This window comes from Sinocyclocheilus rhinocerous, unplaced genomic scaffold, assembly GCF_001515625.1.
Source record: "Sinocyclocheilus rhinocerous isolate Xijiao unplaced genomic scaffold, SAMN03320098_v1.1 scaffold936, whole genome shotgun sequence".
NCBI lineage: Eukaryota > Metazoa > Chordata > Actinopteri > Cypriniformes > Cyprinidae > Sinocyclocheilus > Sinocyclocheilus rhinocerous.
The window spans coordinates 937,876-953,048 of record NW_015662583.1 but is presented as its reverse complement, the minus strand read 5'-3'; the positions used below and the strand labels follow the sequence as shown (position 1 = coordinate 953,048).

At 33.2% G+C, this 15,173-nt stretch overlaps 1 protein-coding gene across 1 annotated transcript; it reads right to left on the bottom strand.

The window, feature by feature from the left end:
• Positions 1-6,293: 6,293 nt before the first annotated feature.
• LOC107728129 (thyroxine 5-deiodinase-like) lies at positions 6,294-8,041 on the bottom strand. The gene has a single exon (XM_016538216.1). The coding sequence runs from the start codon at positions 7,828-7,830 to the stop codon at positions 6,997-6,999; it is 834 nt and encodes a 277-aa protein (XP_016393702.1). The 5' UTR covers positions 7,831-8,041; the 3' UTR covers positions 6,294-6,996.
• Between the last annotated feature and the right edge of the window lie 7,132 nt (positions 8,042-15,173).

Genomic DNA, 15,173 nt, shown 5'->3' with positions numbered 1-15,173 from the left:
ACCCACTAAAATGTCATTCAGTGTAACAATCTTGTCAGGCATATTTACAACAAAAATCAATTTATGACATATTAAAATACTAATTACTTTCACCCCAAATACAAATTAGTTGTAATTTTACATTTTTAAAATTTGCCACTATCCTAGGTTTTCACCATTTGTCAGTAAAAATGTTTTACTCATTTAAAACACAATCAAATATACATACACAAGAAAATATTTTTTTCCACTTCAAAGTTTCATGTTTAATTTAATGTTAATTGCCACTTCTTTGTAACTGTTTGTTAAATTTATTAGCAATTGCTGAGTTAAAATTGTTTCTACACATATTTTTTATATACAGATAATAAATACTATTATTATGTATTCCACAAATATTCATTAAAATGTCATTTTATTAAGAAAATTCAGTAAATATCATCCTCCTGCTAGAACAGTTTTTTTCCAAACTGCTGAATTAAATTACATGCAAATCATAATCATTAAAAATATTTTCGTTGAAATGCAAGAGAATGTCAAAAAAAATCATAAATACAAATATTCCACACCTGATCATGCAATTATGTAAAATGCATTATATTTTGAAGGTTCAGCATTAGTTTTACTTTATACTTTAGTCAGCGAGGTTTATAAAGGTTTAGTGCTGTCATGTAAACTAGTAATAGTTAGTCTCTGTGGTGCTAAACAGCTGTTACTGGACTAACCAATCAGAAAACAGGAGCAGATCCATCTGCTTTATGAAGACACAAACAGCTCAACATTAGCTGTTTATGTCTGTGAATGATGGGAGGTGAAAAACAAATGAACAGTCTAATTGTGCAGCACAACTGTCTTCAACATTGCTAATAATCAGAAATGTTTGTTGAGCAGCAAATCAGCATATTAGAATGATTTCTGAAGATCATGTGACACTGAAGACTGGAGTAATGATGCTGAAAATACAGCTTTGATCACAGAAATAAATTACAGTTTAACAGATATTCACATAGAAAACAGCTGTTTTAAATTCTAATAATATTTCACAATTTTTACTGTATTTTTGATCAAATAAATGCATCCCTTAAAAACTTAAATAATTAAAATTCCTAATTATTTCCATCTTTTCATTTGTAGTGTATATTGCACAATTTTTTTCTTAATTTCTTTTGTCATTATTTATTTATTTTTAAATATTGTAATTCATCTGTGAGTTTGTTTGTTTGTTTATTTAGTTCATTAACTTTTTTACAAATGTTAAATGCCTGTGTTCACTTCCTTTTATCAGGAATAACTGACGAGAAGTACAGACTCTCAAACAAGCTTCAAGAGAAAACAAACCTGAGCGCTTGTCTTTACCGCTCTTAAACAAACATGCTAATAAACACGCTTAACGCCGAATGCTGACGACTTCCACAGAAGAACAATCTTCTTCGCAGACATTCCTGCAGAAACGCCAGAGACTCGACGTCTGGATATCAGTGTGGAGGGAGTCAGACGTAAACCAAACATTAGGCAGTCTCAAATCTTTTTTATTTATCTTACTTTATTTTAATTAAAATTATGAAATTTCATAGCTCAGGAGGAGACTTCATTGAAGCTGAATTGAAGGATTGCTTTTCTGAGCAAAAAATAAATATCATACATTTTCCCCTGATTTACAGAAGACACCCACTAAAATGTCATTCAGTGTAACAATCTTGTCAGGCATATTTACAACAAAAATCAATTTATGACATATTAAAATACTAATTACTTTCACCCCAAATACAAATTAGTTGTAATTTTACATTTTTAAAATTTGCCACTATCCTAGGTTTTCACCATTTGTCAGTAAAAATGTTTTACTCATTTAAAACACAATCAAATATACATACACAAGAAAATATTTTTTTCCACTTCAAAGTTTCATGTTTAATTTAATGTTAATTGCCACTTCTTTGTAACTGTTTGTTAAATTTATTAGCAATTGCTGAGTTAAAATTGTTTCTACACATATTTTTTATATACAGATAATAAATACTATTATTATGTATTCCACAAATATTCATTAAAATGTCATTTTATTAAGAAAATTCAGTAAATATCATCCTCCTGCTAGAACAGTTTTTTTCCAAACTGCTGAATTAAATTACATGCAAATCATAATCATTAAAAATATTTTCGTTGAAATGCAAGAGAATGTCAAAAAAAATCATAAATACAAATATTCCACACCTGATCATGCAATTATGTAAAATGCATTATATTTTGAAGGTTCAGCATTAGTTTTACTTTATACTTTAGTCAGCGAGGTTTATAAAGGTTTAGTGCTGTCATGTAAACTAGTAATAGTTAGTCTCTGTGGTGCTAAACAGCTGTTACTGGACTAACCAATCAGAAAACAGGAGCAGATCCATCTGCTTTATGAAGACACAAACAGCTCAACATTAGCTGTTTATGTCTGTGAATGATGGGAGGTGAAAAACAAATGAACAGTCTAATAAGAGATAGAAGGGTTTACAGTAAAAAAAAAAAAAAAATTATGTAATTTTTAAAAAATAATTTTGGCAGCTGTGGTTGCCAGAATAATTTTGTAAAAAATACAGAAAAACTGTAAAAACATTTACAGAACAAACTGTAAATTTTACAGTATAAAACTGTAACTTACAAACAAGAAAATTTGAGTAGTAGATTCAACAATGCACACTCTGCACAATCTGTTTTGTATCTTTAACATAAACGGTCAGTCACCATAATAATGCAGGTGGTAAAAGAGACAGCAATATGAAGAATCAGTTCATCACAAGAAGCTTTTCCACAAGCTGAAGTATATACTAATATATAGAAGGTGCACAGAGTCATTCACACAAACACTAAACACCATTATGGTAACAAAAATGACACTTAAATAATGCAATAAACATTCATTAAACAACAGAAGATGTGACATAAACCCACATGTACAGAACTGATAACAAACATGATAAACTATTAAGAAACTTAAGAAATACTTTCAAATGTGTCACGCAGGGAATTCTGGGAATATCAGTTTACAGTTTTTTACTGTAAATTATACGCTGATTTGTTCTTTTTTTTACTTCTAAAAATGTTACAATTAACAGCATTTTACTGTAAAATTACATGAAATGTCTGGTTAGATCTTTTACAGTGTTTCCCTGTATATAATACGGGAACTTAACCTATTAACAGTTTTTCTTCCCGTAGCGTTTTTACAATATTTTACAGTTAAAATTACACTCACTTTTTACTGTGTTTGTTTAGTGCTCAAAAGTTTGAAAACATGGAGATGTTTCTGAAAGAGTCTCTTCTGCTCACCAAGGTGCACTTATTTGATGAAAAATACAGTAAAAATTGTGAAATATTATTACAATTTAAAATAACAATGTTCTATGTGAATATCTGTTAAACTGTAATTTATTTCTGTGATCAAAGCTGTATTTTCAGCATCATTACTCCAGTCTTCAGTGTCACATGATCTTCAGAAATCATTCTAATATGCTGATTTGCTGCTCAAGAAACATTTCTGATTATTATCAATGTTGGAAATGCTGAAAAAAAAAATTTTACTATTATATTTTAAAATTAATACTTTTATTCATCGAGGATGCTTTAAATTTGTCAGAAGCCCTCTTAACATAGAAAACAGCTATTTTGCATTGTAATAATGTTTCACAATTTTTACTGTATTTTGTGATCAAAGTAAAGAGTGTGTATTTAGATGCTCCGGACACGCAGGTGGATCGGTAACAATATTATGCTGCCTTTTAAGACACCTTCTTTTAGCCAGCGTTGCATTTATCCTTTGCGTTGAAAGCAGTCCCAGAATGCACTACAACAAGCGCAGTAAAATAATATCCATCCGAGAGAAATGTTGGTTATATCCTTATTTGAAATCCTACATTTACGTGTTCTTTGCATTGCTATTCTTATTAGATTATTTCATTTAAATTAGACGCCAAACTTGAGTGTGTTTCATTTAACTATGAGTTTGTATGAGTTGCAGACAATGTAGAGCATTCAGTTTTAGCTCCCTATGAAGGCAGCAGACTAGGATTAGAAACAAAACACAAATTCAGTTTATTCAGGTTAATTTCAGGGACTTCTAAACGCAGCTTAACCTTGATCCACCTTTTCATTTGAACAGTTTACTGAGCAAAATGTTCGATAAAATAGTTCTTTTAGCTTTCAAAACAGACTGTTTTGTAAATATTTTTTAATCCTGTTTTTGCCTTTGATTATAATACTTTACGTACTTGTGAAAAAAAGATTTTATTATTATATATATATATTATATTTTGATGCATTGCTAATGAAGTATATGCATTATTATTTGTAATGAATATGACTATTTGTTGTCTTTGATTGCAATAATCCACTCAAGGTTGTGCATCATAGTGATTTTTACCAAACAAACACCACTAATTATGGATAACGTGATTGCTTCTTGAAATTGTATTTTAAAATGTGCATTTTTAATTCCATTTGAAAAAATATAAGCTTCAAATCAAAATTGCCTAATGCAGAAGCTGAAATGTTTGCTTTTACAGCCCTGTAAACATAATAAAAGTGAATATGAGAGATAATGTACGTTTGTCAATATACAACAATGCAATATTCTTACTGCCACAAAAAATATGCATGAATTATCTTGCATGCCAGAAAAATGTGTCCTTTATTTATTAATTACATTTTTACATTTCAGGTCCAACGGAGGCGTCCAACTCTCCTAGAAATTAAAACTGATTTAAAGGATGCTTTAGCATTTATAAAAAATTTATAAAAAAAAAAAAAAGAGTTAATATTATACAGTTTATTTATTTTAAATATGAATTTATTAAAAATAAACTGTAATATTAATAGTGATGCTTCGCTTAACAGACACCACTAATTATGGATAGTAGTGTGTTTGCTTTTTTAAATTAAATTTTAAAATGTGCATTTTTAATTTCTTTTTAGAAATATAAGCTTGAAATGAAAATAGCCTAAACATAATGAGAGGGAATATTAGAGATAATGTATGTTTGGCATGTCAAAAGAAAACCAAAATTTTATATTTTGGACAAAAAAAAAGCTTAATTTTCTTGCACAGTCAATTAAATAAATCAATTATTTGTCTGCCATTAATGTATCAATTATGCCGTATCTCACATGACTGTTTATTTTTACATTTCAGGTCCATCTAACTCTCCAAGACATTATGGATCAAACCGATTTAGAGGGTGCTCTACCATTTATTTAATAAAAAAATGTTAATATCATACCATTTATTTAAAATGTTTACTTTAAAAAGATAGCAATATTAACAGTGATGCTTGACTTAACAAACACCTCTAATTATGCATAGTTTGCTTTTTTAAATAAAATGTTAAAATATGCATTTATGCAATATGCAAAATTTTTTAATATGCAATTAATTACATTAAAAAAAACATATAAGCTCAAAAAATATAAGCTCAAATTTTCCTAATGCAAAAGCTAAAATGTGTTTGCTTTTACAGCCCTGTAAACATAATAAAACAGTTTTTAAGGGTGCTCTGTTTGTTTGTTTGTTTGTTTATTTATTTATTTTTAAAGTGTTAACATTATACTATTATTTAAAATATTAATCTTTTACACACACACACACAAACATGTACTCACACACACACACACACACATGCACTCACACATACATGTACTCACACACACACACACACACACACAAACATGTACTCAGACACACACACACACAAACATGTACTCACACACACATGTACTCACACACACACACACACACACACACACACACACACACACACACACATGTACTCACACACACATGCACTCACAAGGGAAATATACCATACAAAAATAAAATAGGATATGTTTCAGATATAGGTATACCGTTTTTGCAATATCTCAAATAAATGCCAGGTTGGATTGATATAAAACAAGTAGGCCTAAAGAACAGAGACAAAAGCACAACAGCTATCATGCGATCGCATGGTCACTGGCAACATAAACATCTGTCTAGATAACTGTATGCATGAAACTAAAACCCGACGTTTGCAGTATTGCGGTTGACTGTAGCAGCAGCTGAAGACACTGATTTGACGCCTGTGTTCAAAACCTAGCGAGCTGTGCATCTAGTGGGGATCAAGTGCACCTGAGATGCACAAAATGCATGTTTGATATGGGCAGGTGAACATTTTATCCTCTAGCTCAAGGGTTTTCAACCTTTACAGATACAGTACAGAAAGCTCAATTTTCTTGACGGCACTTTAAAACAACCTTTATTAAAAATATAAGCTGTAAGATCATTAGTACGTGTTTTCAAATGGTTTAAGCAGCATTTCTTCTCTCCTACTGTAGTTGAAAACCCTGGATCTAGTTTTTTACATTGATCAGAAACATCAAAAACTGCTTTTTAATTTCCAAAGAGCCTTTTGGCATCTATTCTAAGAACCTTACAGTGTAACAAAGTGAGAAGTGCACAGACAGTCACTGAGTTTTGAACACAGCTAATCACTTCAATCTAAAAACACAAGACCGGGCTGGAAAAACATCCATCCGTCCTACATGTGAACCACCAGCGCTCATAGTTAGAAATGTCAATGTATAAAATGTTCTCTCCTGGAGTACCTTCACGGGCCCCCAGGGGTCCACACTGTAAAAAAGTGAAATGTGCAACCCTTAAAAATGCTTTCATTGGTGTAACCTAATGTAATTTTCATTTCTAGGTTACCTGAGAAAGTGCTTTTACAGTGCATGGACCCCTGGTTGAAAAGCCTGGCTCAGTGCATGTTCAGTGCATCAAGACCTTCTCAATGTTTGAGAAAGTGTAGACTGAAACGCCACCGATGACTTCACTGCGAGGTTTGCAGAACCCCAAACACTGATCTGTAGGAGCTATAATGGAACTTTTGAAAACATCGAGAGCGCAGACGGTCGCTAGGTTTTGAAACACGGCCAATGACTTCACAATAAGGACGCGAGAGTGGGGCTGAGGGAAGGAAAACATCCATCCGTGCATCCGTCTTAAACGTGGACCACCGTCGCCGCTTTGGAAGCTTCCAGATCGTTCCGGTAGCGCTCCAGCCAGTCTCTGAGCTCCGAGATCCGGTAGCCCTCCGGACCCCTGCCGCCTTGATACACGACCTTCTCGTCCTTCAGTATGTAGAGGCGCTCGAAATAGGCGCCGTACGCCGAGTTGGACGAGTTCTCCATGGTGTCCACGACCACGGCGCTCCCCGGCACCTCATGGTTCATGAGCTGCGCGGCGCGGAGTCTGTCCTCCAGGCAGCGGTGCCGGGGGATCTGGTAGAGCGCGTCGGAACTCACCCAGCCGTCCGACGGATGCGCTTCCTCGATGTACACCAGCAGCGAGTCCGCGATGTCCGCGTACTGCCGCGCGACGCGCTGGAACGCCGACAGGCGCGTCATGAACGGCGGTCAGGAGCAGCTCCCGAAGTTCAGGATGAGGGGTCTCCTCCCTCGGGCGTAGTCCAGGATCCGCTGCGGGCCACTCCGCTGCGCGCTGTCCAGCGGAACCACCTCGGTGTTGGGCGCCGCGCCGCCCAGATGCGCCGTCTTGAAGAAGTCCAGCTTGTGGCCGTACCACACGGCGCGCAGCGACTCGAGCGTGAACATCTTGTTGGAGTCGGACACGCAGAGCGGCGGATCGTCGGGGCTGCTCAGGTCGCTCTCTCGCATCTTCGTGAGCACCTTCCTCCGGATGCACAGGAAATCCAGGAGCCACAGCATCACGGCCGCGAACAGGAAGCGCGGCAGCAGCATCAGGCATACGGCGGCGTTTTTCAGCGCCTTCACCGTTTGGACACCTGCGGATCCATGCAGCATCTCCATCCCCATCCGGACAGGTACAGATACAGCCGTGTCGTTCGGCGTGCGCGCTCTCTCTCTCTCTCTCTCTCTTTGCGCGCTCTCTCTCTCTCTCTCTCTCTCTTTCTTCCGAGCTCCGAGTCCCGCTTTTTATAGGTCTAGTAAGGATTTGAATGGAAAACAACACGCCTCCACACCCGTGCCGCCTCCTCACATGGAGGGGATTACCTCCTGTCAACTCTCCTGTCTGGAGGAGAGAGAGAGAGAGAGAGAGGGAGAGAGAGATGCGATCAAACGCACCATTCTGCTCGATAGATGGCTTGACAGCTCCACTTTGGAATGCATCGGTGCTTGTAATGCATCGCGTCAAAAAAAGATGCTGAGAGAGGTGTTGCGTTTTTAACCGGCTCATCGTGTCAGGGCATGAACTTGGTCAAGTCGACAGAAAGATGGATTGACGAGATAGACAGTTGCATTATTTTAATGCATTGGTGGTTTAAATTCATCACGTCATGACATGTTTCTTGTTGCAATGGGGAAATCAAGACAGAGATGTTTGACATGAGCGTTGCATTGGTGGTTTTAATGCACGACATGCCTCTTGATGCAAGACACGCTTATTAAACTGTCATGTTGCATTTTTAATGCATTGGGGGTTTTAATGCAGCACATAAAAATGTTTCTCAGTGAACAATACTGTCATCGATGTTAGATTCTTGCATTTTTTTAATGCATTGGTGGTTTTAACGCTTCTTAACGTTTTTCTTATTAAACTTGACCTGAAGTCAGGAGAGAGAGAGAGATGCTGAGACAAATGTTAGTTGTTTTGACATTGCTGTTGCATTTGTTAATGCATTGATGGTTTAAATTCATCCCGTCAGGACATGTTTCTCATTAAAGTTCAGTGGTGACATTGAGAGCTGCTGAGATAGGCTAGATGTTAGATTATTTGTTGTTTATGCACTGGTGGTTTACCTTGATGTCAAGACGTGTTTCTTATAGGCATGTAACGTATCAGATTTTCATGTTGCGATAATTGCAGCAGCTTTTATCACGGTATACGGTATTATCGCGATATATGAAAAGTTGCAAAAAAGTGTTGTCATAATATAACAGGTTTGATAACTTTTTAATATAACATAAAGAACTGGACATTTAAATACAATAAAGCGATACACAAATGTCTACATAAATGTTTCAAATAGATTAAAGTGCAAAAGAATTATAAAGTACAATAGGTAACACCTTACAATAAGGTGTCATTAGTTAACGTTAGTTAATGCATTAACATTAACAATATCGTGCATGTTCATTATCGTGATATATCATATTACCGAATACCAGCGCATGTCAAGTTTCTTATTAAAATTGTAGAAATACAGAGAGAAATAGACGCTGAGATGTTAGATTGTTTGGCCTGACAGTTGCATTTTTTAATGCATCGGTGGTTTTAATGCATGACATGCATCTTAATGCAAAATGTGCTTGTTAAACTTGCTGTGGTGATGTCAGGAAAGAGATAGATGCTGAGACAGAATGATTATCTGATGAACTGCTCATTTTAATGCATTGGTGGTTTTTATGAATCAAGTCAGGAAATGCTTCATGAAATGTCTCGCTGAATATGCAGTGAAATTGGAGTCAAGAAAAGAAACAACAATATACTTCCTTGTTAGATTATTTGACAGCTCCACTTCTGAATGCATCGGTGCTTGTAATGCATCGTGTCAAAAATGCTTCTCAAAGCTGACAGATTGTTTGGCATGACAGTTGAGTTTTTTAATGCGTTGGTAGTTTAAATTCATCCTGTCAAGACATAACTTGCAAACGTGAAAGCGACACTGAGATAGAGGTTACAGTTTTTTAATGCATTGCGTCAAGAGGAGCTTCTTGTGATGAAGTCGAGAGAAAGATGCTGAGATGATTTGACAAGACAATTGTGATTTTTAATGTATTTGTGGCTATAGTGCATTATGCAAAAGTGCTTCTTAATAATAAAAAAAAACATTGGTGAAACTTGAGAGATAGTTTGAGAAATGAGAGATAGATATGCTCAAATAGATGACAAATGATAATTTAATTAGATTAACTGAGAAATAACACATTTAATGCATTGGTGGTTTTAATGCATCATGTATACAGCGATGGTGAATTTGAAAGAGAGAGATGTTAGATTTGACAGAATGTATAACAATAGTCGCGCTGTTTAATGCTATGGCACTGATGAGGCATGCATAATGCAGTTTTAAAACATAATGCACCATGTCAAGAAATGCATCTTAATGGACAAAAATGGTGGAATTGAGAGAAAAAGAGATGAAACATTCAACACTTTTTTTGTACTTTTTAATGCATTGATTTTAAGTAATGTCACATCACATGCAATGTTAACGACAGCAGTCTGAAATGACTTAATGACCATGCAGTCATGCACACAGAGGAGTCAGTGTGACGTTTAAAGCGAAAGACATAAGCGCAAATCAAGGCATGCACAAAATCAATAATTTATTCTATAAATCTATAAGTTCCAATGACATATTCCCAAACTAGGGAATTTTAAGCAATGCCCTAAATGTACATTTGTATGTATATTGCATTGTGTGAGCACACAGATTAAACCCAGACTCTCTCAGCAGCATAAACAAGGCTTACGTGCAATGCTAAATGTCATGATCCCTACTGAATGTATTATATGTACTGTTCATTTGCTTCAGTGTTGCCTATAAGCTAATGAGCTTAAATCCTAACTTTACCTATTCCACAGAAACCTATTTACAGGGGAAAACACTACGTACCTTGTAAACAAAATCCCTTCCCTGTACTCCTTGTGATACAATGCTTGACACACTTTTTCAGATCAATTGTTACATCTATCTGCGGGAAAACTGGACCTCCGCACTGAAAATCTCAAAAAACATCTGAGGTACTTCATAGCTCCCATTAATGTCAAAACAAACTAACTTTGCTGAAAATGACAGGAGTAACAATGCATTTATAATTTACTTCAGTATCCCAGCAGTAAGTAATGGTGTGTTCAGGGAACCTGTTTGAAAACAGTCATTATGTTGATGTTTTGTAGTTTGGTGATGCTAGTGGAGCAGAATTGTAGTACACTCACACACACACAATATAAAAGGGTCATTTATCAAGACAAGGTATTCTTAAAGTTCATCATTTAAGAAAATTCTTTAGAAATGTCTTATACTCAATAAGTGATTTCTATCTGTCAGTACACTATAAAAGATAATTTTTTTGGAGTTGTAAATAAAAAAGATTTTTGTAGTGTGTTTTAAAAGAAAATACTGTCATGTTTTGTACTTAAAAAAAATGGTTAAATTCAATGTTACTTGATGTTTCTTTATAAATATTTTAGAAATTTACTAGTAATTTCTACACCCATTTTTTCAGTGCACACATGATTTTTTTTTGTCCTGAGGGCACGTGTTGTGTCTTTTTTCTTTAGTTTTTTTTTCCTAATCACATATGCATACTTCAGACGTCCTAGTTATGCATTTTTAACAATGTGACAGACACAAGAAGAGTGTAGAAAAGCGCAGATGATATATGCTGCTGGCTCCTAACCCCGTTACCTCCAACAAACTCTGTTAAGAACTTGGCATGAGCCGCTGGGTCACATAAGGACAGCCGAGAATAGGAAAAACAGCCAGTGCCTGCAGCAAACTTAAGAGATTGGCGGAAATCCTAGCCGCAACTACCGTTCGACTAGCAGTGAGACAGCCTACGGTTCATTAATGGAGACCAGCACATCCACACAACACCAGGATTAAAAGGCCTGAGTTTATATTCATCATTTAGCAGATGCTCTCAGTGACTGAAAAACATGAGACTTTAATATTGTACTGCGCTTCAAAGGTGCTTTTGTTCTGATTTTCTTACTAGGATTTTTCTCGCAAAACAACGTAAAGCGAAGAGACGACCGACTTAATAACACAATCCCAGTCAATCAGTAGCAATACCATTAATCAATGACGTCTATAAGCACATTTATGTTGTTCTTATATCTTTAAAACCATATCGGCTAGAATCGGTGCCATTTTAGTATTTTTTATTTACATGTATTTTATTGATTTGCTTTTATTTTTTTATTTGTTTTTATTATTTGTAAGTTTTAAGCTTTTGTCATTTTTATTAGTTTTTGTTCTTTTAAATATTTCTTTGTAGGTTTTCATTTTAATTTAGTGAGTGACCCAATGAACTTTATTGGTTATTTTAGTATTTTTATATATATACTATACTTTAGTATTATTTATATACTGTTACCGTTATGTACTTAGTTTTTATTCAAATTTTTAATTTGCTTTTATTTTTATATTTTCAGTTTTCATTTTGAATTTAATTCAATTCTTAGTTATTTTGTTATGTGCTTTTGTCATTTATATTAGTTTTTATAGTTTTTTTAACATTACTATTTAGGTTTAATTTATTTCAGTTTTAGTTTTTATTTATTTACAGGTATTAATTTTAGTTCTTCAACCTAAACTTATTTAGGTTAGTGTACCAAGGAAACTTTTAATTTTTTTTCTTAGTCTTTAATCTAATATTTATATTTTATTTCAAATTTATTCTGTCACATATAATTTCAGTTAATCTGTTATTTTAGTATTTATATTCTATATAGTTTTATTAAATTTAATTAGTTTTATTCAAATTATTCAATCACTTTTATTTTTATATCTCCATTTTTTTATTTTAATTTTAGGCGATTTTATGTGTTTTTTAAACTCAGTTTTAGTTTTAATTAATTTTTTCTATTTTTTTTATTTATTGATGTGTTTTTATTTTTAAGTCTCTCATCTAATATTTATTTTATTTCAGTTTTATTCTATTCACATAGAATTTCAGTTAATCAGATTCACATAGAATTTCAATTCATCAACATTCACCCAGTGAACTGCTTTTAATTTTATATTTTCAGTTTTCATTTTAATAGTTTTATATTTAATATTTCATTTTTATTTTTATTTTAGTGCTTCAACCTCGACATATTTCATAGTTGCCAAGGCAACATTTAAATTTTTTCATTTAATATTTAGATTTTATTTCAGCTTAAAATAACAAGTTTTAGTTAATGATAATAATGCTTAAATTAACTTTTTTTCCTCCTGATTTCTCTGTTTTTAAATTCATGTCTATAGAAACGTTCAGAGTGTTTTGAATTATTAAAAAAAATCACCCAAGGCTGTTTGTCAGATTCACACAGAATTTTAATTAATCAGTTCTATGCAGAGTCAGTGAATTTTTGGCCGTGACCCATATTGACTAATTTCTGCCTGAACACAAAGTCCAGTTTTCAGCATATCAGCATTATGAGGACATTCTGAGTGGGGCGTTATAGCTAAAATATTCTCATGACACTTCAGTCGTTAATGTCTAGTTTTAATTGACAGCATTTAATTGCGACATTCTGGGTAAAATATCAATTGTTACTTCTGGCAGCCCATGCAGTGTAAAATTAAAATTAAAATGTTGAAATGAAAACGAATCAAATAAAACAATAATATGATCAAGAAATAAATGGATGATTGAGATTAATGCAATAGTAAGATTTGAACTTCACGAGTATGTAACAATGTCTGGTTTGTGAGCTAAGCGTTTATCTGAGTCAGATCAGTTTCAGTTTAACTCACAAACCTGCTCTGAATGACTCACTGAACTCTCCATTGAACTCTATTTGGGAAACGCTTCTGAAGAATCACTGACTCATGACTCACTCGTTCTGTTCCTCATACAAAGTAAATCATGTGACTTTAAATCAATCTTGAGCTCCACAGAAAAACAAAAAAAGATCATGCGAGTTTAAAATGACAGTAAAAGCGTTATTTTAGTATCATTCATATAGTTTTTGTTAATAATTTGAAATAGATACAATTTTTATATTTAGTTTTCACTTTAATTTTAAAGTTTTAGTAATGTTGTTGTGTGTTATTGTCATTTGTATTCGTTTTTTTGTTGTTGTCCATATAGTATATTGTATATGTCTATATAAGTTTAGTTATTTCAGTACTTCAAGTTAATTTAAACAGAAATAAAAAATGTTGCTTTGGCATCTAGTTTAGGTTTTATTTTTTATTTAGTTAATTTCAGTTACCATTTATTTTTATTTGAACGAACAAAATAATTTTATTTTTATTTTATTTTATGTTTGTTTTTAATTAATGATAATAACCAGCCTCGAGTGGTTTATTGTTTTTGTAAAAACAGCAATACAATAAAAAAAAACTGGTGTTTTATTTATGTTTAAAATGTAACTTTTTTTTAAATTTTAGTTGAAATATTATTAATTTTGTTATGTGCTTTTGTCACTTTTAAATTTTTTTTTTCTTTTTAAACATTACTATTTAGGTTTAATTTATTTTTATTTCAGTTTCAGCTGTCTTATTTATTTCCAGTTCATATTTAGTGCTTCAACTTAAATTAAAATTAAATTAAATTCAACTTATTTCAGTTAGTTTGCCATGGAAACTTTTTTTTTTTCTTAGTCTTTAATCTAATCTAATATTTATATTTTCAGTTTTATTCTATTCACATAGAATTTCAGTTAATCTGTTATTTTAGTATTATTTATATACTATTATAGCTTTTATTACAATTATTAATTTGCCTTTATTTTTATATCTCCATTTTGTTATTTTAATTTTAAGAGATTTTGTGTGTGTTTTTTAGGTAACATTTCTATTTTTTCAGTTAACATTTACTTTATTTCAAGTAACAAAATTAATTAAGTAATTAATTAATTAATTTATTTATTTATTTATTAATTTATAGTTTTAGTTAATAATAATAACCTTGATTTATCCATGTGTAAATAACCTTGAGTGGTGAATTGCTTTTATAAGATTTACGGATACATCAATCCGATAAAGAGCTGATGTTTTATTTATGTTTGATATATGACTACCTTTATTATAAATAGGCACTCAGACACTATTACGAACATCACAAGATTATTCTTCTTTTCTTGACAGTTAAATACAACATTACACTAATATATCGCTCATGCATGTCTTTGGACGTGTGATTATAAAGGCTCTTTGCAGTAATGACGCGCTCCAGGTCCGTGTTGTGAGCGTGTCGGCGCTGAAGGGCCCTGCATTAATTATGCATCGCATTTACATAATCTCTTTTGATCCAGGGCTCTCCTCAGTGTGTGGCCCCTCATCTCATCTCATCTCATCTCATCTCAGGCGAGTCGATCGAACCGTCAGCGCGTCACACAAACACAGACAGGTAACCTTCATCTCTGCTGGCTTTGAAAAGGAAAAGAGTTGGAGAAAAAGACTCTAGTGAGCCATCTATATGTAGTCAGCATGTTAAGGTGCGGTGCTTAATTATTCTGAGATTTTTTTGAAAGA